Source organism: Pezoporus flaviventris, unplaced genomic scaffold, assembly GCF_033815535.1.
Source record: "Pezoporus flaviventris isolate CSIRO_AGI_PZ_B2104156 unplaced genomic scaffold, CSIRO_AGI_Pfla_v1 ptg000092l, whole genome shotgun sequence".
Taxonomy (NCBI): domain Eukaryota; kingdom Metazoa; phylum Chordata; class Aves; order Psittaciformes; family Psittacidae; genus Pezoporus; species Pezoporus flaviventris.
The window spans coordinates 861,102-882,812 of NW_026892640.1; the positions used below are offsets into that span (position 1 = coordinate 861,102).

The 21,711-nt window shown below is 43.8% G+C and overlaps 1 protein-coding gene across 1 annotated transcript in view; it reads left to right on the plus strand.

Annotated features, from left to right (window-relative positions):
* Window positions 1-211: 211 nt before the first annotated feature.
* Window positions 212-21,711, plus strand: part of LOC133280925 (CD166 antigen-like) — a 102,111-nt gene continuing 80,611 nt past the window's right edge. Inside the window, 1 exon segment of the mRNA XM_061475984.1 lies at window positions 212-343. Within this exon segment, the coding sequence (XP_061331968.1) occupies window positions 250-343 (94 nt within the window). The 5' untranslated portion in view covers window positions 212-249.

Consider the following 21,711-nt stretch of genomic DNA (forward strand, 5'->3'; position numbering starts at 1 on the left):
CAGAGGGACGCCGCCACCTGCTCCGGTGCGGAGTCGCTCGCTCCTCGCTGCGCGCCGAGAGGGCGAGCAGCCGCCCCGCCGCCCGCACCCGGGAAGTTACAGCTGCTCCCGCCGCCCGGGGAAAGCCGCCGCCGCCTCCCGGCCTCGGAGGACGAGAAGTCCCCGCCCCGCTCCGAGAGGCAAGAGGCTCCCGCGGGCGAGCCGCCCCCCCTCCGCCGCTGCCTCCCGGTCCCGCCGCGGGCAGGCGGGATGATGGAGCCCCCCGCCTGCGCCTCCTGCCACGGCCGCCCGCTGCCGCCGCCGCTGCTCTGCCTCCTGCTCGCAGCCCTCTGCCTGCCGCCAGGTGAGCGCCCGTCCGCGGGAGGGGGCGGCCGCGACCGCGCCGTCCCGGCCGCGCGTAACTTGGCGGAGGGGAGGCTGGGGCCGCAGGTGTTGGTGCGCGCCCGCGGCTCGCTGCTGCCGGCGGGGCCGCTCGTCCCACGCCCGCCCTTCCTTCGCCGGAGCGCCCCGACTCCTGCTTCGGGGTCTCCGCGCGGCCGTGCTCGGGGGTCCGTCGCGGCTGCTGGTGCCCTCGGTTTCCCGGGGAGCGGGCTGGGGCTGCTCTCCTCTGCCGCCGCTGCCGGCCCCTGGGGAGTGCGGCTGAGGGTGGCTGGCGGGGCGGGCTTGTGCCGCCGCTCCGGAGGGCAAGGGGGGGAGCTGCCCCCGTGGTGAGGGGAGGCTGCGGGAGGGCTCTCGCCTTGCCCTGTGGGCAGCGCGGCGGGGTCCCGGCGGGGCGTTGCCAGCGGCCGCCGTGCAGCGGGCGAGCAGGGGCTGCCCCCGCGGCGGGGAGAGCCGTGGCTCGTTGCGGCGCCCGTTTCACTTTCGGCGTGAGCCGCGCGTCTCCGCAGCGAGCCGCCAGCAACTTCGGCCCTTCGGCGGCGGCTCCCCTCCGCGCCTGGGTACCGCCGCGCGGCTCGCGGCGCCGACGGTTGCCCGCTGCTGGGAGGCCAGCGCTGGCCGGAGGCCCCGGGTGATGCCGCCGGGAGCGGCCCCGCCGCCGGGTCCCCTCGTCCTCCCTGCTCCGTGTGCGGGCAGCGCTGCGCGGGGTCCTCCCTGCTCCGGCGGTTCGGGCTCGCGTCTGTGACTTCCCTGTGCCCCCCCGTGCAGTAAACGTACCCTTGGGGCGTTAGGGAAGTGGGGAAGCGCAGGTAGCGCTGAATACAATGCCCTGATTGTCTTGGGGCTGTTTTGGCCGTGAGGTGTTCGTAGGCTTTATTTTGTAAATATTTAGAGTGAAAGCGGAGTCTGAGGGAGAAGCTGTGAAGTGCGGAGTTCTGCATTCAGCGCCGGGAACGGCTCATTATTCTTGTAGAAAGAGCGTCAGCCTGTGGTAACATTTTGTACTGCTTTAAGAAACGGCTTTGCCTTTACGTGCCTGCCTTTGCAACCGGGAAGGGTTTGCAGAAGTGTTGGAGTTGGTGCGTTTTCACTCATGGCCTCTGCCTCATTCTTACGGGCTCTCCGCTTAACGTTTACACGCAGCATGTCCTCATTGGCACCGAAGATAGCTGCGGACCTTTTTCACTAGATGTATTTATGGTCATTTTGTGCAAGCTCTGGTTAAGTAGAAACTAGCTACAGCAATAAAGTAAGGCTGCTGAAGCTTTTATTTCAGTTAGACAACTGAGAAAGCTCCAAACAGAAGGAAAAGCAATATTGGAACCGTGAGCGTTCTGCCAGGCTGTTCTGCTAGGCTTTTGCTTTGGTAAATACAATCACTGTAGGACATAAAAAATACCTGACTGGGTGGCAGAGCTTACAGACAATACTGTAGGAAAAGTCTTCAGGAAAGGTAGTTCATTTTATGAAGTCTTAAAGCCATGTGAAACATCAAGAGAGATGAGCACCTCAGCTTCTGTGGAGCAGGAGTTGGCTCCTGTGGAGAGATTTATCTCAGTAAATGTGAATTTATCTCGCTGATTGTGCTACTGCCTACGTTTTCACATTGAGGGGACTTGAAACCATAAAATATTAAACCTGAAGGGTTGTGTTGATGGAGGTATGTAAAAAGGTGGGACTTGACCAAATATGGTGTAACTAGATTGGAGGTAAAACCATTTACCTAGCTCTTTCTGCTCTTTGTTTTTTGTCCTCTCAAGGAGAAGCTCAGGCTGTATAGGCAAAAACGTATGGGGAGAAACCAGCCCCACCTCAGCTTAGAAACTTTCCCTGTACTACTGGAAATGCCTGGAAAGCCTGATACAACATTTAAGCCTGTAGTTCTCTGTTTCTTCTGGGGAATACAGAGGATACTTAAATATAAAAATATATATAAAAATTTTACCACAGACTTCACATTTCTTTCTGCTTGATATTTCTGCTGGTTTGGATAGCTAATTTGCTGTTATGTACAACAAATTCAGGATATATTACTTGAGGTGCTTGGCTTTGGGAGTTTCCTTTCAGGCTTGCATATAGAAAGCAATAGATAAGGTATTAAGAGCATATTAAAAGCTGATGTGCATCAGGTGTAGGTATCTCCAGCAGTATTCAAGCAGACTGGTGATCACCAAGAGAAATTTGGAGTTTCTTCACAGAATAACCTGGCTAGGAAGATACCCATTTTAAAAAAGAGGGGAGTCCAGGTCTGCATTTGGTACTAAGAGACTAAATTGGGCTAAATGAGAACACCAATTAAAATCTCATACTGATCTAGAGGAAATATTCTCTATGTGAAAAGAAAGTCGACTCTTAATCAGGAACTGGTCATGGTCTTTGTAACTTCCCCCTTCCCCCTAATTCTGGTGCATTATAACTGTGAAGCTCAGAGTCTCTCCTGCTATGTTTTATTACATAATTTATTTCTAAAGACTTGTTACATATCGCTATATTGCGTAAGGGTGGGGAGGCTGTAATGTGTAGTCTTCTTACCCCCCTGAGGCTGCGTTCTCACTCTGCCCTGCGTTTTTTGGTGGTTTTATTTTGCTGGTATATATGGTGTGACACTGATCTAGGAAAGCTGGTTTTCTGTGTTAAGGTCTGAAGTTTACATGTGTTTTCTGAAACTGAAGTCAGGAAACAGCTGAACCATGTACCTATGTTTCAGTATGTGTGTCTGTGGCCCAATACCTAGGTAGCAGAGGCAGACTAATTTTTAAGTGGGTTATAGGTTGTCCGATCAGTTGCTTTGAGAAGTGCTCAATATGTTTAAAAACAATTTTGTTTGCTTTTTCTTTTGGTGTGAATGTGCTGGAAAAGTCTCTCAACATAAATTGGTTTTCTTGTACTCTGCTGGCTTTCTAGCACTTCTCATAAGGCAGAGGGCAACAACAGAAATCATTCAGTCTCTGAAGTTTCAGCCCATTGTTTTTTACTGCAGAAAATATGTGTTATGTTCATTAAATATCTTGGTCATAAGTCATATTTAATTCTAAAATCTCTTATTCCCACTTTGCAACCCAGGTCAGAGTAACACCCTTCCTTACAGTACCATCCATTCTCCTTCCTGAAAGTAATCGACGATGCTAATGTGTAAATCCCAGGGTAAATAGTTTCAGCTGTCCTTGTAGTGGAAGTTAACCTATTTGGCTTATTTCTGGCCAAAAGTTTCTGGGAACAGAATCTCTCTGGATATTTATGCAAGATGACCCATAAAGGGGAGAAGAAAGAAAATAGCATTAAGTGTTTTACATAATCCAGATTACATCTGTGTGTGATCAGGATGAAACTATCTTCTCTATTTTTACAGGTCTCTTACTTCTCCAGTGTGGTTTGTGGTGCTAAGCTGTAAGTGCTCACTGCAGATACCCATAATGTCATATGTGATTACATATGATGCAGAAGGACCTCATATAAAAGCAAGCAGTGTGTTGGCTGGTCATACCACATCCCATCACTGCAGGCTTTCTGTAGAAAGGTAGCCCTTTCTGTAGGGCTACCACAGGGACTTCCCAAAGAGTATTTTTTGACAAAGTGGTTTTGGACTGGTTGAGTGACGCAAAAGCAGATTGCTGAATAGGAAACCAGCTGTGGAGGAGCCAGGCCTATCTGTACGTAATGTGAGCCTAGTAATGCTTGAGACAGTGAATGGACTTCGTAGGAGCTGTAATTTGTAATTGTGTCTAGATGATCAATGTTCAGTTTCCCCTTTATGTGACCTGCACTACATGACCATAAACATGATGGTCACAGTAAGTTGACTCAAGGTCTGGTCTGCAATGCTTGTTCCGCTGTGGTTTCGCACATTTTCATGTATTTCTTCTTGTGTTACCATGCTGATTGCGGAAACTGGTTTGGTTGGTTGGTTTGTTTTTTGTTTTCACATGACTAATAGTATAGCTTTCTGCAAGCTGATACAGGGCTAGAGTTTTGAGGGAGATTGCTGGATGTAAACTGCATAGTCTTCAGGCTCTCTATTCAGTGCTCCTCAAGGTTCCTCTGGGTTGGCTAGGGTATACCTTTTTCCTCCAGTAACACAGTCATCTTTTCATTGGAAAATGCATGTAAAAGAATTGAGGACCTGTTGCAATGTGCTGATTTCTCTTGAGTTCCTCTGCTTTCAAGAAAAACAGTTACGCTTCCATGCACTGATGCTCAAATGAGACTCTTCAAGAACTGTAAATGCTGTAGGGTGATAATTAGAATTGACTCGAGCAGAACGTGATTTTTCCAGGAAAAATCTGAACATTAACAACTCCCCTTGATTTGCAATTGCTGAGCATTATCTTCCCTGAAGACAAGGTTTTGACCTACACGTTCTGTATCTTTTCTTTAATAAGAACAGGATGAATATCAAAGGAGGCTGTGCATTCCTGTCTTCAGTATGCTTGAAAATGAATCTCTTCTTTTAAAGAGAAGATTATGGTACAACTGATGTACTGACAATCAGTTACTGACAGTGATCAGATCAAGTTTTTTCCTTTTTTCTTTCCCAGTTTTGTTTTGCCTTTCTTCTTCCCATTGTGTTTTATTGAGGATGGCTTGGATCATAGTTGCTCCTACACCAGTGGATATTAGTTGGCTCCTCCAAAGTGGTGGCTGGCTCTTTTGAGGGATATCTGCCTAGTTTAAGATGAAATTGCCTTTTTTCTCATCCATGTAGGTCTCCAGAAAGGCAAATAAATATTTACTTACTAAAACAACTGCTGAAATAGTTACTTACTAAAACAACTGCTGAAATATTTACTTACTAAAACAACTGCTGTTTCTATTGAAGTGGTACTCTTGTTGTTGATAAGAAATATGCCTCTTCTGGGAGGTAAAAACAGAGAGAAAGTGATAAAACAGTGGGGAGAGTGGGAGAGAATGCCTGCAGCTTTAGGGTATGATTTTTAGAGGTTATCAGGGGTTAGAACAGTTCTGTAATGTTTGGTTAGAAAGCATTTGAAGTGCTTTCAATAGCAATGGAAATACTAAGCTATTCCCTTGATAAGAGGCAAAAAGTACATTTGTGATTTAATGAGTGTTTCGGCAGTCTGTATATCCATATCATCTGCTTTCAATTAAATTTTACTCGTCATAGTTAACCCCTTATTGTTTTCTGCTGTGGCAGCCCCGTCTGTAGCACCTCCTGGCATCGTTAAACATGGGTATTTGTTGCAGCAACTTTGGTCCTGAGGGAAAGCACTCAAGCAGCAGCCAAATTTTAAACATCACCTTAGGCCTCATGGACAGCAGAAGTCCCCAGGACTGGAGCCCTGGCACGGGGGGAGACGTTTTGGCATGTGTCAGAAGCTCTGTACTGTGGTGATCCCCTTCCCCTTGGCTAGTGCTCTCATAGTGTTACCTGGTGGTTGCATCCCAGCTGGCTGGGCTGGAAGGCTTTGGTTTTTTAACAGAACATTGATTCTGACCACAGTTGGCATCCTTTAAGCTTGAAGAGATATTGGCAGCTAACTCAATAGAGGGAGCTCCACTACCTTTCTGCTGAAGCAGTGTGTCTGATTTTCCCAGACCTCTGGCTTCAGCTTGGAAGTTATATTAAAAGTCTTTGTTTCTTCCCAGTGTTCTGTGGTGCCAGGCTTTGTTTCTGAAGGCATCTTATGCTCATCACAGGCTTCCTGCTGCATGAAGGAGAAGGAAGGGCAAATCTGAATCACATAACAAACAAACCCCAAAAGATGACTCGATTAGAGATACTTCCCTTTTGCAGCAAGGCATTGTGTGTGTTTTAAATGGGTATGCTACAGAATCAGGTTTTTAAATGATCTTTCCCTGGGCTTCATGAAGAAACTCAAAACGAATTAGAATAAAAGGAGGGTACTTTCCAGGGATGAAATTGGCCAAGTGGTGTTGCGTGGTAATAGGGTTCAAGCAGGATAAGGGAATGGTTGTACTAGAGAAAACTGTTATGGTGAGAGAAAGGGATGTGTTGAGTAAGACCTTTATTTAACAAAACTGATTCTTTCAGCAAGTTCTTCAAAGATGATAAAGGAAAACTGAAATACATGTGCCATTCTGTAAACAGTCTGGATTCTGGGCTGTCCTAAAAGAAAGCCAGTTTAGGTATGTGCTGGTATCCTTTTAACCCATTCTGTGGCTCTAATACAGAAAGGTACATACCGCAAGCTAGGGCTTTACATTTTTCTTGATCCTTTACTTTACTTGGATTACTTTACTTGATGATCTTTATTGGATCATCAGACTGGTTTTAAATCAATTATGAAGCTCCGTTAAGGATCATCCCTCCTTAAAAAAAAAAAATCCTTTAAATTGGGTCACCTTCAGTAAAACTTGTAATGAAGCCCTTCAGCCGGATGAGTCCAGCGCAAATGCTGTTTATCATTTGATTTGCTGCAAAAGTTGTATATTCTTCCCCCCAGTTTAACTAGAGAAAATAACTGTAGCTATTGGATAACAAAATAGATGCAGCTTGTATACAGCTGGAGTTAAATGTGGCGTTTTATATGATAGACACCTCAGATTTTGTTGGTTTATGTGAGTTTTGGGGGTGAGTGTTTTGGTTGATTTGGGGTTTTTCTTATTTGGTTTGGTTGTGTTTTTTAGAAAGTGGAACAACGCATTTTCCAAGAACTTGCTGTTGAGTGAGTTATCATGCTGCCCAGGAAGAATTGCACAGGCTCATGCTTCAGAAAGGCCAAGGGAGTGTCGATGTGATTTGTCTCGGGGCGGGGGCATGGAAAATGTTCACATAACGCTCTGTAAGTAGGTAGCTTAGAGAGAATACCTAGTTTGGACCAGGCTTAAAAACAGATGGTTGAATGCAAGTGTGAGGTCTTAACAGTATTGTGAGATGCTCTTCTTTAATTGCAGTTTCTGAATTATTTTGTTGTTGGTTATCTAGAGTATTAGCCTGGGTATTATTCCCTTCTGGTATGGAGTTTCATGAAATGTAGAAACCAGGATGCATTTAGCAAAGTGAGTTCTGTGACTCATCCAGGTGAAATCATATTTGTTTGTTGGCTTTTTCTAGTTGTTTTGGAGAACAGAGTTGAAAATGGCCTTTACCTACAGTGCCGTACATGGAACAGACAAAGAAGGATGAAGAATGGAATATTTAGGCAGGATTTGGGGAGCTTCAGGGTAGCCGTGTAACTTCAGTAGAGAGAAGGGTTCGGAATTAATTTCTTCATCCTTGGTACTGCACATCAAGTTGCATAACAAGTGCTTGTGTATGGAGCGTAGGGTAAGTATTATCTTAAAAGTCAGTCACTGACACAGCATTGTGGGATTTGCTTTCTCAAACTGGGGAAGTTGAATGCTTCTGACTGCCAACAAAGCGGTGTGCTGACAGCTAGTGATGTAAATCAAGGGAACACTTGCATCTTACTAGTGACAGTTTGAAAACTTAGAAAGGGGATAGTTTCTCCAACTTTAATTCATGACTGAGATGCATGTCACGTTTGTTTAACATTATTCCTCAGTTCTCAGCTACTGCACAACTTATTGCTAATCCCGAGTCCTGCCTTTAGTAATGCAGAGCTTGCTGCGCAGACAGTTCTGTGGTTCGAAGCAGTCACCGATACATAAACAAATCATGGCTGCATAAATTCAGCTGCATAAATTTACGTTTTGCATCTTTGTTGCCAATGTAAGTGCTTTTTTTGTGAAATATTTAAAAAGTTTAGCTCTTGACGTGGCTTTTGACACAGTGCTTTGGAGGGGCAGCTGGTCCACAGTTTACTTTGACCTTGCTCATCACTACTATTGAATGATGCAACAGGTTCTGTCTTAGCTTTGAAGTCCTAAGCACAGCCTTTACCCTAGAGATTTAACTCCAGTTAATGTGTGGTGTGCCCCACAGCAGCAAATTCCTAAGTGCCTGTGTGAATCTCTGATGTTGGTGTGGGGCATTTGCAAGTTTGCCTGCAGGTTTGGTAAGGGTCAGGTTCTGGTATTTCATCCAGACTCAGTTACGTCTGCAGGTCATTTCTTGTCATTGCTTATCACTTTAAGTACCCTGCAGTGTTAAATCCAGAACTTCTGCACAGCTCCTGGGCAGGGGGGGGGTATGGCACTCCAGAGCTTTTGAAATAGTGGAAAATAAGTGACATGTTGCAAAGCTGATAACCATGGATGTAGAAGCAGCAGGTTAGCCATTATTTGGTTTAGATTCACAGAATTTATTCTGTGCATCTTAACATAGAGTATTCCTGCTTTGTTAGAAAGCTCTTATCTCGGAAGAGCTGTGAGCCCTTGGGTGCCTGCAGCCACAAGGAAGCTGCTGTAGGACCAGGGAAGACGAACCTTATGGTCTGCTGTATCAAAATATTGCTGTAATATTGATATTGCTAAAATATTGATATTGCTAATATCAAAATACTGGCTAATATGGGCCAGAAGAGATGTATCATGTCTGCCGGAGAGCCAAAGTGAGGATGGGAGCTGCAGAAGTAAGGGTTGTGTTTTCCCAGAGGTCTTGCTGTGGGAGTGGGAATGTCACTGGGTGCTGAGGCACGCAGGCAGTATTAGGCTCTGAAGAGCCTGCTGGCCGTCATCGTCACACAGACGGGGACTTGGAGCACTGCTGCAGGCACTGTGGCAGCACTGCTTGGTGACAGCAGCTTTGGAGTTACTCTTGGACAACATACAGCTCCAGAGCCAGAGGTCAGAAACTCTTTGTAACGGTGGGCACCTATGCTGTCTGTGGCGGCTGTTTCCATTTCCCTATGTGAAAGGGGAAGGGAAGGGTCTGTATTCCTCCAAGCACAAGAAATTCCCTCTGAACTGCTGCAGAGAGTTACCCCCTTACTTTAGGGGTGCCTCATTTTTGATCCTGCTCTGAATGGTGTGCAAAGCGCTCTGTGGGTCACTTCTTAATCGTTATGTACATCTGCAAGTACGGCAGTGATGAGGAAGGATGGGCTTCAGCATAATCAGTATGCTCACAATCTTTGGCTCTCTTTCCATTGCATCAGTGGCACAGGGCATAGGGGAATGAATAACTCAGTGTGTTCCTTTAATGAATGCTGAATGAGCAAGTGTGAGCTGCCAGAAGAAAGGCAGGGTGTTATGAAGGGTGACAGCCACAACTGGAGAGGAGGAGGGACAGCTTAATTGGTTTTATCTGGAGTTCATAGTCTGGTTTCATTAGATGTGGGAGTAGTTTTGAGAACTGAAGTTGATGGTTCAGCCCAAAAGCGTCTTAATTTTCCTGGTCAGAAGTGATTTTAAACTGTTCCTTGAAGTGAGTTATTGTTACAGTTGTACATATGGTTGTTCCTGAGGGCCATGTAGAAGCTTCGTGTTTGGAAGTTTAGAGTAAGTATATATAAAAGCCTAGCCCTCTTGGTATGGTGGGGTGCCTTGCTTTAGATGTACATTCTAATTCACAAAAAGTATCATCAGTAGTTTGCTCTTTCTTGCTTTTCAGCTGATTGCTAGTCTCCCTTCGAAGTCTTGTCATCTGTAAACAGCGATGATTGAGCAGCTTTTCATGTAAGTGCGGAAGAGCAGGGTGCTGAGAGTGCTGGGGACTGAGACTCCTCGTGAGGAGGCTCTGTTTGTACAACAGAATAACTATTTTGGACATACTGTACAGCACAGACTTTTCTCATAAGCAGAGAAGGAGGTTGGTGGTGCATAGTCTGCGCATTCTGGGACAGTGTGGTAAGGTCTATGTAAAGCTTGAGGGGGCCATGTTAATATGAAATGGTAATAGAAGCTTTAAGTGGAGTATTGCAATGAAAGTCTTTTATTTTCTTGCTAAAACTTTCCATAAAGTCTGGATGGGGGTTTTGGGGGGATTTCTAGTAGTGTTTTTGTCATTCTGGGTTTTTTCCTTTTTCTTTAAAGGTGGACCATTATCCTATCCTCAGGAAAGGAGGGGAAGGATAGGTACTAGTTAAACCAAAAGTTTATCCAGGCTTGCATTAATTCCAGGTGTGAGGTTAAGACTGAAATCTTCCATCTGTTAATAAAATGCTCAGCTCATCAGTTTCCCATTATCCTCCTCAGTGGCAATTTAAGGAGAGAAAAACCCCGTGAGGTGTCTTTGATTCCCTCTGCTCAGGGAAGACTGAGAACTGAGTATGACTTGAGGGTTGGGTGTATTTGTTTGGGTGTGTGTTTTCTGTTTTGTGCGCTTGGGGTTTTTTATTCTGGATTTTGTTTGGTGGTTGTTTTACTATCATTTAATGAAAGATGAAAGTGATAATTGTCTCTGGAGTAAGTGGCCTTGTAAGCCAGGCTTCTCAAACAGTGATGTTTGCCGAGAGAAGGAAACTGTTGGGAATTGGGACGGAAAGAGGCTTGGGAGAGCCACTTTTCCCTTGGACAAGTCAGCACTCCTGGACTATTAAGCCAGGGGGAAAGTACCACAGCATGTGTCTCATTTAAGATGATTTGAGTGGTCAAACTCTGGCATTCTAGTGGTGAAAAAATGATCTAACTTTTATGTTTCTTATGACATTGCATTTGCTTGAGCTACGCTTCAGACATAGTCAACACTTGGTAATGCATAGTTGCAACTGCAAGGCTAGGATGTTTTATATTGTCTGCTTCTGCAATGGATGCACGTGTTTTTGATTGCTATTGCCAGCATGCTGTTTGTGAGTCTGCAATGCTTAACCTTGTACAAGTTATATCTGCAGCTGTACCAGTATGTTACAGAGCTCTCCCTGTGTCAGGGTAGCCAAACTGTGCCCTGCAAGGCTCAGAGGGTGGGAACTGCCATGTGATATGATGCTAAGCAGCACACATCCCAGTCAGAATGCTCAGGGAGGTCCAGGAGCAGTGATCCCTTTGAGATGCTGCTTCTTCCCTGTGTTACAGGAAAGGACTGGACTGAGGGTTTATTGACTCTTGAGGCAGTCAGCAGCTACTGCTGCAGCTGAGGAGCATCAGTGCATGCATGATTTAGCCCTGGGACTGAGCCCTCCCGTGTGCTTTAACTCTGCCTTGTAGGTGCTGTGTTTTGTATATTGCCAGGTGTGATCTCTGCTACTGATGGTACATGCAAGTGGAGGTTCAAAGTTTTATGAAGTGATTTGGCATAAGGATTCACAGTGAAAAAGCTTCTGCTTTTCTGCTGTTTGGTTTGCAGAGGAGTCTGAACTTGTCTTTCAAAGGTCATTGGAAAGGGGAAAAGACCCAAAAATGGAATGCTAATATTCTTACCCACTGGTTTCTATTACCATCTGGTGTTTAAGGAAAAAAGTGTTTAAAGAAAACAAAATAATGTAATAGAGGCATTTTTTATTTGTAAACTGTGCTTGAACATAAAAAGATATTTGGAAACGTTTCATGCTGAGAAATAGGAAATACTTTTTTTGCTAGCATTGTTTGGTAAACTGCACTGTGTCATTGACTAGTAATGTGTTTGTGGTCTGTAGGTTTCGCAGAGTGAAGGCGTTTGAGGTCAGAACGATTAAGGAAAACTAGAGTATTTAGAGTTGCAAGAGCAGCACTTTGGGTCCTTGACAAGGGTGCATAAAGGAAGATGGATTGGTTTTATACTTAAAAGTTCATTTTTCTGCCATTGCTCTCTAAGCACATGTTTTTGACTGGAGCACGCATGAACTAGCTGAAAGAGAAGCCTGCCGTCAGTAACTGACAGTAGGGCCGAAGACACGGGTCAGCATCTCCTCAGGGAGTGGCATACCCAAACAAGGCAAATAGCTAACTTCCAGCACCTTAAACCAGGTACATCCCTAAAGCCTGCGCAAGGAAATAATATGGCAAAATCGTGGAAAGGAGTCATTGCAGCGGAGACTGGGGAGGATGAGATGCCATCGGGGAAGGCCTTTAGAAGGATGCCGCCTGCACAGGAGGGGTGGCCCTTTTGATGGCCAGGAGGAGCTCGCCCATCTCGTGGGTGTGAGCCTGAGGGGACCCCAGCTCATCCCGTCCAGTGCTGCTGAGGAGGCAGTGGAAGTGGTGCCCCGGGGTTGGAGGGCGGGAGGAGGGAAGCCAAGGGCCCTGAGCGCGGCTGTGCGGTGCCGGTGCGCGCTGCCTCCTTCACTGTGCGGCCGTCGGGCCATACGTGTGGATGGAGGAGGTAAGTCACTGCCCAGAAACGGCAGCTGGAGTTCTGCTTGCAAGTGAAACAAGTTGTCCCAGAGAACAGAAAGCTCTCTGGTAGACGTTGGGATTAACCCTCGGTAGGAGTGTTCTGGGGGAGAGGAGTAGAAAGAGGTAGAAAACAAAGCGGAGAGCACAGGAAAACCCCATTTCAAGATACACTGTGCTGACTCTTCCCTGCCCGTGTCACCACGGGCTGTCCCGGGTTTGGCAGTTGCTCTATCTCCTCCCTTCCCTTCCCTTTCACTGGCTGTCATTAACAGGCCGTACGTACCCTTTGGTCAGGGCAGTGTTCTGCCACGCCACCGTGCTCAGCTCTTTATGTTCCTTCTCGTCAGCCATATGACTCACTGTTATTTCCTGCCTTGGGAAGACCTCTGCTTCCCCACAGGGACTTCTCAAAGCTGAAGTGCTCCTACCATGGGTTTCCATATCCTGTACTTGTCAGGTGACTGCTTGGACTGAGGCAACCCGTCTGGACAGCCTCCCCTCTGCACTCCTGGGTTGGTATAGTATAGGTAACATGGAAGGCTGTTCATGCCATCTTTATCTTCTGGGGGGCAGGCCTTGCAAGAGGCTTGGTGTATGAGGTAATGTGTCAGGGGGAGGATAGGGTATGCTGAGCCTAATGGCTGGGTGATCTCAATGTCTGGCTCTGTCCTGTTAAGCCATTAGCTGCGTTCTGGAGTGCTGCGGAGTACCTTAACGCTGTGGTCATTTAAGATGCTCGGGGAAGTCTGATCTCTGGAACAGAACAGCCCATATTCTGACATGTGTTTGGAATTAGTAAAACAACAGTATAACATTGGCCGTTGAATATGATCACTGTAATACATGTGGCTCTGTGACCCACTGCTGCCGAATGTGCAACTGTCACCCATTTTCTTCTGTGAGCCTTTTCACGCTGTGTCAGTGGCCCAAGTGGAGAGCGTCAGACTGTGGTAGCTGACAGACCCTTTTAAGCCTGCAGCAGTAATTGTGCCAAGTCACAAAATCCAGAAATTAAGCTAACATAATGGTTTTAGGCCATGATCCAGCGTGTGTTTTAAAACCCAGCTTTGAAATAGTTTAAGTGTTTAAATACATTCTTAAAGACCTAACTCTCAAGCTAGAAGTAGGGTCCCTGCAGAGGGGGCCCAAGAGGACATGGTAAGCCATAAGTGATGCTGTGGAGGCTGTCAAGGTGCTGGTTACTGTCAGTGAGTTATAGCATCTTTCTGCTCCTTGCAGAGGATGCCTGGCTAGCATGGCTTGCAGAGAAACATTACGGGTAGGGGGATGATCTAGTTCAGTTGTCCTGAGTATGATGCAAGCTCACCTCTGAGCTGACTTTTTAAGCCTCTGCTTTTAAATTGGTTTTACCACATATAAAATATATGAGAAAGGATATTTTTATTTTTTTTGGTGCTGTCAGCAGGGAATATGCAGCTTACAAAGCTTTCTTGGGTATAATTTTAAATGAAGAAAATGCTTCTGATAGAGTGAGATTATCTCATCACTTTATGATTGTTAATTAAAATGTGAGGGAATCCTTCAGAGCAGATTTGCCGTTTTGGCACTTTTATGAGACTCAACATGGGAGATCTATTTCTATAGTTATGCCTCTTACTAGTTTTGAGGTTAGGCTATGTTTAAATGCATGGCTGTCAAATTCTATGATGATTACTTGTTTATTTAGCAGTGTAGACCATTCAGTTATGGCCTCATTCATGTGGTGTTTGTGTCCCACTTTTGTTGTAGTGCTTTATTGTTACTGCTATTTAAAATAAACCTGTATATTTTTTTCAATGTTACCTTTCAGAGAGGCATGTTTCATTAGGTAATGAAAATGAATTTTCATTGGATGGGATGAGTGTAAAATGGAAGTGAAGGAAGGGTCACTGTGCCTAACTACAAGAGACTTCAATAATCAAAACACTCTTGACATAAGTGGACACCTGTAAAGTCTTGGCTTACAGTGCTTAAGATAGTGATAGGAAGCAAGAGCTACAGGAGGCTTACTGAGAGAAAGTGGGAGCTATTAAACACCCTGTTCTCTGCATTGGACAGGCACATCAGTGGAAGATTGAGGTTCTTTAGGCATGGTGCTTTCTATTTGAAGTTGTCTGAAGAAAGAACTGGAGTGAAGATCTGAACACTGTTAAGAAAAAGATTTTTTTTTTGCCTTGCTCTAACCATACCTATAATAACACAGATCTTTTGATCATAGGCTCTTCTGTCATCTCAACACCTCAGAATGTTTGATTGCAGAATTTCCCAATCTAGGAATAATTAAGGCATGGAGAAGAGCGATGGGATGTAAATTGTGAAGGAAGTCAGAGTCCAGCAAAAGTGAACACGATGAGGGTTCAAAGTCATTTGCCTTGACCTATTTGTGTAAGTGAACATGTGGAGAGCCTTGTGCACTAGGCCAGCAGGAGAGACTATGTAAAGGAGAGAAAGATGCTTTGCTTTTCTCCCTGTGGGTCATTAAACATAAGCTTTGGGGATTTTTTTGGTGAAGATCTAGAGGAAACAGGTAGAATAATTAGGGCTAATTATCTTACAGACTTTAAAGGCAGCATTTTATTAGAGGATCTCATTGTTCAAGGCTATAATGTGTGTTTCCCTGATGCTTCTATACTAGCCCAGGCACTAGCATGAATGTGCTTACATGAGCAGACTGCACTGTCAAAAGCAAAGCAAGAGAGAGGAAGAAGGAGGGAGAATTGCTTCTTATGCTGGCAGGAGCACACATGCTGATGTGAGCTGTGTTTATACTAGCAGACTATTCTGATACAGCTAATTAGTCAGAATGTGTCTACCAAAATATGCCTCAGATTATAGTCCTTTTGCAGGTGTTAAAGGAGAAAACAATGGGTGGAGTCTCACTGTTGGTGATGTTTAATAGAGGAAATGTGTTAAGGCTTTTATATTTCCATAAACACATGGACAAAAATGAACGGAAGTTGAAACAAGAAAAGAGAAGGAAGAGCAAAAAGAAAAGTGAAAGAAATAAAGGCAAGGGTGGTTTTTTGTGTGTCTTCTGAGAAACTCACAGAAAGGTGGTGGGGAGGTGAACATAGAGAGGTGGATCTTCAGAGCTGTGGAAGTAGACTGCCCATTCGCTTTTGGTCCTGCTGGAGCTCTGAGTGCTCTCTCCAGTGGTGATGCCAAGAGAAACACAGGATCGAGAGACTTGCTAGATTTCTATGACACAGATCTGCTTGGGAATCTTGTGGGATTATGACTGATTGCTCCTGTCTCCTAGATTCCCTCCCAAATCAGTATTAACTTTGGGTAATTTTTCATTTCATTGCATCTTGGGTCATTTACCCAGTATTAATGCCATACACACTGAAGTACTCAATGCATTTCTTTGTGGTGATATTCAGTCTGTGTTCATAGAGGGAAAATAGGCAGTGAAACAGGTGAACTATTAGATAAAATATCAATGTTTCACATGCAGGCTTTCATATTAGTGTAATTGGATGCATACTGAAAGTGAGAATCAATTATATGGCTGCTGCTTATCAGAAGTTAGCAAATGGTAAATGCAGTTTCATTTTTATAATCAATTACCTAGCCCTGGAACTGGTTAGCAAAGGTTAGAAGCTGTAATAATTTTCAGTAAATGCCTACACATTATCTCAGTGAATTTCTACACGCTGTTTTAGGGACATGAGGGGGAAATGTTTCTCTTCCCTGAAGTCTTTTAAACTAGCTTGTAAAAGATGAGGTTCAACCCCTTCAGTGTCTAAGCACAATTTGCATACATGCCATGGCAAAGATGATGGAGTATACTTTCTCATTAGTCACTTTCCCCTTCCATACACTTGTAAACATAGATTGGTTTCAGCTTTGTGAATTTAAAGGAGGTTTGCATCCCTGCATGGTTTGTTTATCCACGTCATCGGGCAGAATTGAGAGATAAGGGGGATAGTAACAAAGGATAACCTCCTTTATTATTATTTCTCTTTTCCCCTGACTTTCTCACTAAAGATCTAGAATTCTTTTGAGTGCAGAAGTTATTTGTTGCTGGTGGCAGGCTAGGAGCACATTGTGCCAGAAAATTGCCAATCTTCCAGTCCTGCTAGCCCATTGAAGCTGCTGCTGTTCATACACAAGCTTTCATGTTGCTATTCTTAAAGTATCTTTTTACCTTGTTATCAAACAATTCTTCAGTGTTTGTTTTTTCACGTGTTCTAGCATTATTGTTTGCTTATTGACTCTCTTTTTTGGTTCTATTTCTGGAGGTTTCTGCAGGCCTTGTTTCAGTAGCTTCTCTGCTGGATGGCAGCGCATCCTGTCAGAGTTGCACACTGAAGTATTAACGAAAGAGCTTGTGTGCACTGTAATCCTTTTTGTTTTAATCTGAAACTGCAGCTGTCAGAAATGGTTGGATCAAGTTGCTTTGCTGGCCAGGCTGTTATTTACCAGTGGGATATTCCATTTGTTTGTATTTCTGTTATTTTAGTGGAAGTTAATGTCTTGTGAAAATGGTGGTCTTGTGTATTTTCATGTTAATTCTCAGAGTTTACAAGGCTCATGGAAAAAATAAACACTGAAACGCCTTAGTCTACCTGTTGAGGTTTTGCTCATTTAAAAACTGCTGTTAATTATGGAAAAAGCCCTTCTTGTTCTATGTTAATTTTATAGTTATTTACCAGAGTTACCTGTTATTTCTTTTTCAAGGCTAGCTTTTATAGACGGTTAGTTTGTATATTGCAGTATGTTTTAGTGCTAGTTAGGCTCTTGTTAACTGCTTCAATTTTCTGTCTCAATATCGTCTGTTTTTTTGACTGACTGAAAGTGGCTTGCTTGCTCCTCTGCTTTTCAAAGTAATGGGTAATGTTTATGTGGATCTCGATGATCAGCCATTCTAAGCTTGTAGATTGTTTCTGTTGTGGGTCTATTTTTTGCTTCTCAGATCCTCACTTGAAAACTCAATTGCCAGGTGCAGATTGCAGCAGCAGTGAAAATGAAAGCATTTCCTTGGTACACTTGATATCTTTATTTACCAGAAGTCTCTATTTAACAGGAAGTGATGCTAGGAATAGCAACCTCTGCTAGCCTGTCTGGTTTGATTCTCGTTCAGTTTTGATACCTATATTTAGTGGGGCTGTTCTTCTGTTCTCCAGGATTGTGCACATCTTCTCAAGTTGCCCCAACTTTCTGTACAAATCACAGTGAGGAATCCAGATCACATAGATGGCTTAATAAACTTTTTGGTGAGCAGGGAATTACAGGGCAGGGCAAGTTTCTTCTAGCAGTGGTTTTCTGGGGTGCTAAGTTCTGGCTGGGGTTGTGCAAGGATCCTTGAGGGAGCCCAGCACTGGTGTGGTAAGATGGTAGCTGGTGGGTGTAAGGCTGTGCTAGGAGCTGATTAATGAAGCTGAATTATCAATAAGGCAATTTTCTTCTAGTTTTGTTGCTGCCTCGTTAAACACTAACTTGGAGATGCCTGAGCTATACAGAACTGGTGGGAGACTTACAAGGCTGTTAAAGTCCTGTGTGCACAGGAGGAGGACATATGAGTCGGCTCTCTCTTTGTAGAGATGAGAGGAAGCTTTTGGATTTACTGTGGTTCAGCACCACCATTACCACTTCCTCCTTTTTCCTGCTCAGGTAGGGTTGACCCACTAGCAAATGCTGGTGGGCTGGGGGGAGCCGTAACTGGCTGGCTCAGTTCTGGACAGGCAGAAAACTCAATGGAAGTCATTCCCATCATCACCTAAAATGACAGAATGAAAGAAATTAAGGAGCCTGTAAAGGGACTCTCTTATTGGATGAAAGGACAAATTGGATGGAGATGGAAAAGGTAAGCGAAAGGTGAAGGGAAAGAAAAGTGGAGGGAATGAGGGCTATTGTAGAGCTCCTTTTCATAAAGAGAAGTAATTTAAAAAACCCAGCAAAACCACCACAAGAAAACAAAATGACCACCAAGAAAACCCGACCAAAACTCCCCACTCTACTGACATTAGGCAGTGAAGCCCACAAATGGTTTCTTAGCTTTCTAGTTTATATGTTTCTTAGCTTTCTAGTTTATATTTTGCATGGCTTATAAAAATGATATAATGCTACTTGATTTGTGTCTACCTGTAACTGAGTGTAATTAAGGCTTTTATAAACCTTTATGATTCTGTGCAGTGGATATTATTCAAGTTCATTTTTATTGTAAATTTGTCCTGATGATCACTTTTTGAAGTGTTTTTTAAACTTAAAAATCAATGACATAAAGCATTTTGCTGGCAATTCATTATTATTTTTTTCTCCAGAATAGGGAGTATAAAGAGCAATGCAACAAAGATGATCCCAACACTGCCATCTCCATTTCCTGTTTCACTTCAGGAAAATAGTGTTTTTTTTCTTTATATACCTTTAATATAGGTTTAGCCATGCTGACTGAACGTGTGTTAAACTTTCTAAGGTTACTACATGAAAATTCTTTGGTTTGCTTTATTCCTCAGAAGCTGCACAAGTTCAAATGCAGGGGAAGCAAGCTCTACTAGAGAACTTAATAAACAGGTGTCTACAGATTAACATGTACTTCTGTAGATGCTGCCTTTTCTTGTCCTTCCTTTGGGGTGCAGGGTAACTTGCATGGGAAGGAGTGATGAAAGATGCTTCTTAAACAACTGACAGGCCAAATAACTGATTAGGAAGGCAATCATGCACCTTAACAGAATGAGTCAATAAAAAACGCTGGTTGCTGATTCATATGTTTTTCCAAGCTTTCCACTTATTTTGACATTGGTGTTCTAACAGGCATTAAAATGCATAGTTTTTTGAGTTTTGTGTCTTCTCATACTCCAGAGCTTTATGAAACAGACGCAGGTATACCTACCTTTCTCAGAATATTGAAAAACAAAGGAACTAACTGGTTATGGGCTAATGTTGACAATTTGACTCAAAACATTTTCCATATTGCTGCTGTTATAGTAAACTTGGAATAGATATAAAGCAAGATACAGTTGGGGAAAAGAAAATCTTGGTAGGGGAAGGAAATCTGTTTTACGCTGGAAAGCCCCAATATGTTATAAGTAACCATAACGGAAATGCAAGCATTACTTTAAATTTTCATTCAAGAAAGGTTACTTTTTGAGTTACGGTGAAGTAGTCTTGTAGTTTTGATGTAAGCATAGAAAGACAAGTTGGAACTGAGCGGTAAAATAGTAGCGTGTTCTATCATAGAAATTTATCCTCTAATCTCTGTGTTATTGTTGAACTTTCTGATCCATTTGCCTACTTAGTGCTTGAATGTTTCCATAGCATAGCAAAGTCAGAATCTACTTGGTGTAGATGTGAAAGGGTTTTGCTGGTGTTATACCTAATACCATTTCAAACTTATGATAAAACTGGCCCCAGTGGGGAGGATTTGCTACAGCTGTGCTCAGTCTATGATCTGGACTGGATGAAATATGCCTTGTGCTATGCCCTCCTGTGATTGACTTTAGACATTGGAGGGTGTGGGTAAAGAACTGTACTGTGGCTCTACCCCAGGTGTAGCATGCTTCCTCCTTCAGGGATTATTTCTATTGCTGTATGTCAGAGTTGTGCCAAAAAGTACAGTAACTCGGATGTTTTGTGCTACAGCAGCAGTTATGAAGGACTGTCGTTTACTCTGTGCTCAAAAGAAAGTGGTTGGCCTGATAGGGCGACGGCCAGGATACAGCTGGCAGAGCTGTAGGATGGTGTTGCAGATGGAAGCTGCTATCGTCAGTGTCATAGTCTTGCTTCGACAAAATACTCAGGTTTGTGGTGTTGTGCATTGCTTCATGATTGACTGAAAATTTAATCTGTCAGCTGTTATTTCCTCTTGATATGAGAGGACAAGAAGAGGTCTTGGTCCGCCTCTCTCAAGCAGATGGAGCAGTCTGTTCAAAGGAGAGTACCTCTCTGAGAGTATTGGTCTTTTTTTGCAGTTATGGATGGCTTCTTTCTAGAATAACTGTTCCTTCTCCTGTAGCTCCTTCAATTTCTTAGGTGATGGTGATCAGTCAGAAGTAGCAAGGCACAGTGACAAAATGCTTGGGCAGTTCTCCTCTGTCAGTTTAAAGAGAGCTGGATGATTATTTCCATGGTCTTGCTTAAGGGATTGCGGATAAGATAGAAAGACAAGCTTAGATTCTGTTCTAGCCATCAGTGGAACTTCTGAAAGATCTTTGCAAGAGCCATGTTTGGGATAGGCCTCTCAGGAATAACTCCTTAAGTAATTTCTTGTTTCTTGGTAAATAGCAAAGGAGTTGCTTTATCTTCAGAGTGTTGGATGTTGCGCCTCTATTTTTACTTAAAAGGTATTACGGAGTCAAAGCCTCCTTTTGATCAAATCAAAAGCCAGTTGCGGATGATTTCTTTATCTACATAGAAGTAGTGTTAGGTACCTGTAAATGTGTAATTGGGATCTATTGCATGAAAATGACTGGATAAAAAGAAGTTTAATTTCATCTAGAGGTTGTTTGCTTTGTTTTTTACCTTCTAAGAATAATGTACCTAAATGTCTGTGGAGGGAGGCTGGGTCATTACAAAAGTTCCTTAATTTCACTGTTACCTGCTGTTGTCCATTGGGTAGTTTTATGTGGCATAAAAATGTTCAAGCTCTGCTCTTTTTGTATACTAATAGCAAGATGTGTACGAAGAAACTGTCCTTTTATTGTGCTCTTATCTAGTAGCTCTGCAGCCTTCGATGGAGGAGATGTGTTTTTGGCATATTAATGAATCTATCCTATGTCTATTATCATACAGTAGAAACATTTTAAAGAGGGGAAAGAGTGGTATGAGTGGACTCTTGATCAGTCTATTTTCATAGTGTGTGAATTATTTCCTGTATGCCTGATGCTACTTATAGTTTGCTGCTGCTATCTGCATTTTAATATAGAAAATGATGTTTTCAATTGGAACCACAGCAGTGGTTCCTGCAGCAGCATGGTCTCTCTTGCAACATCCTAAGCCAGTTTTCCTCCTATTGAGTCACTTGTTGCTGAAGTTGGATGTGCCACTTTGAAGACACTTGTATTTAAAAGCTTACATGTGCTTAAGGCTTTCTCTTCTGTTCCTTAGTTTGAGGAAACCGATGCCTGACTGCTCTTTCCTTTTCCTTTTTTTCCTGTTCTCCCCTCCCAGCCTCTGACAATCTTGCTGTCTGGTTCCTCTGTTTCAGTACAGCTCTCGTACAGCCCTGCCTTATCAGGCAAGGTACTGAAGAGTCATATCAGGCTGCTCTCAGGATGCAGAGTTTCCAGCAAATCGTGTGCTCTTGAATTGTCCTCTTAA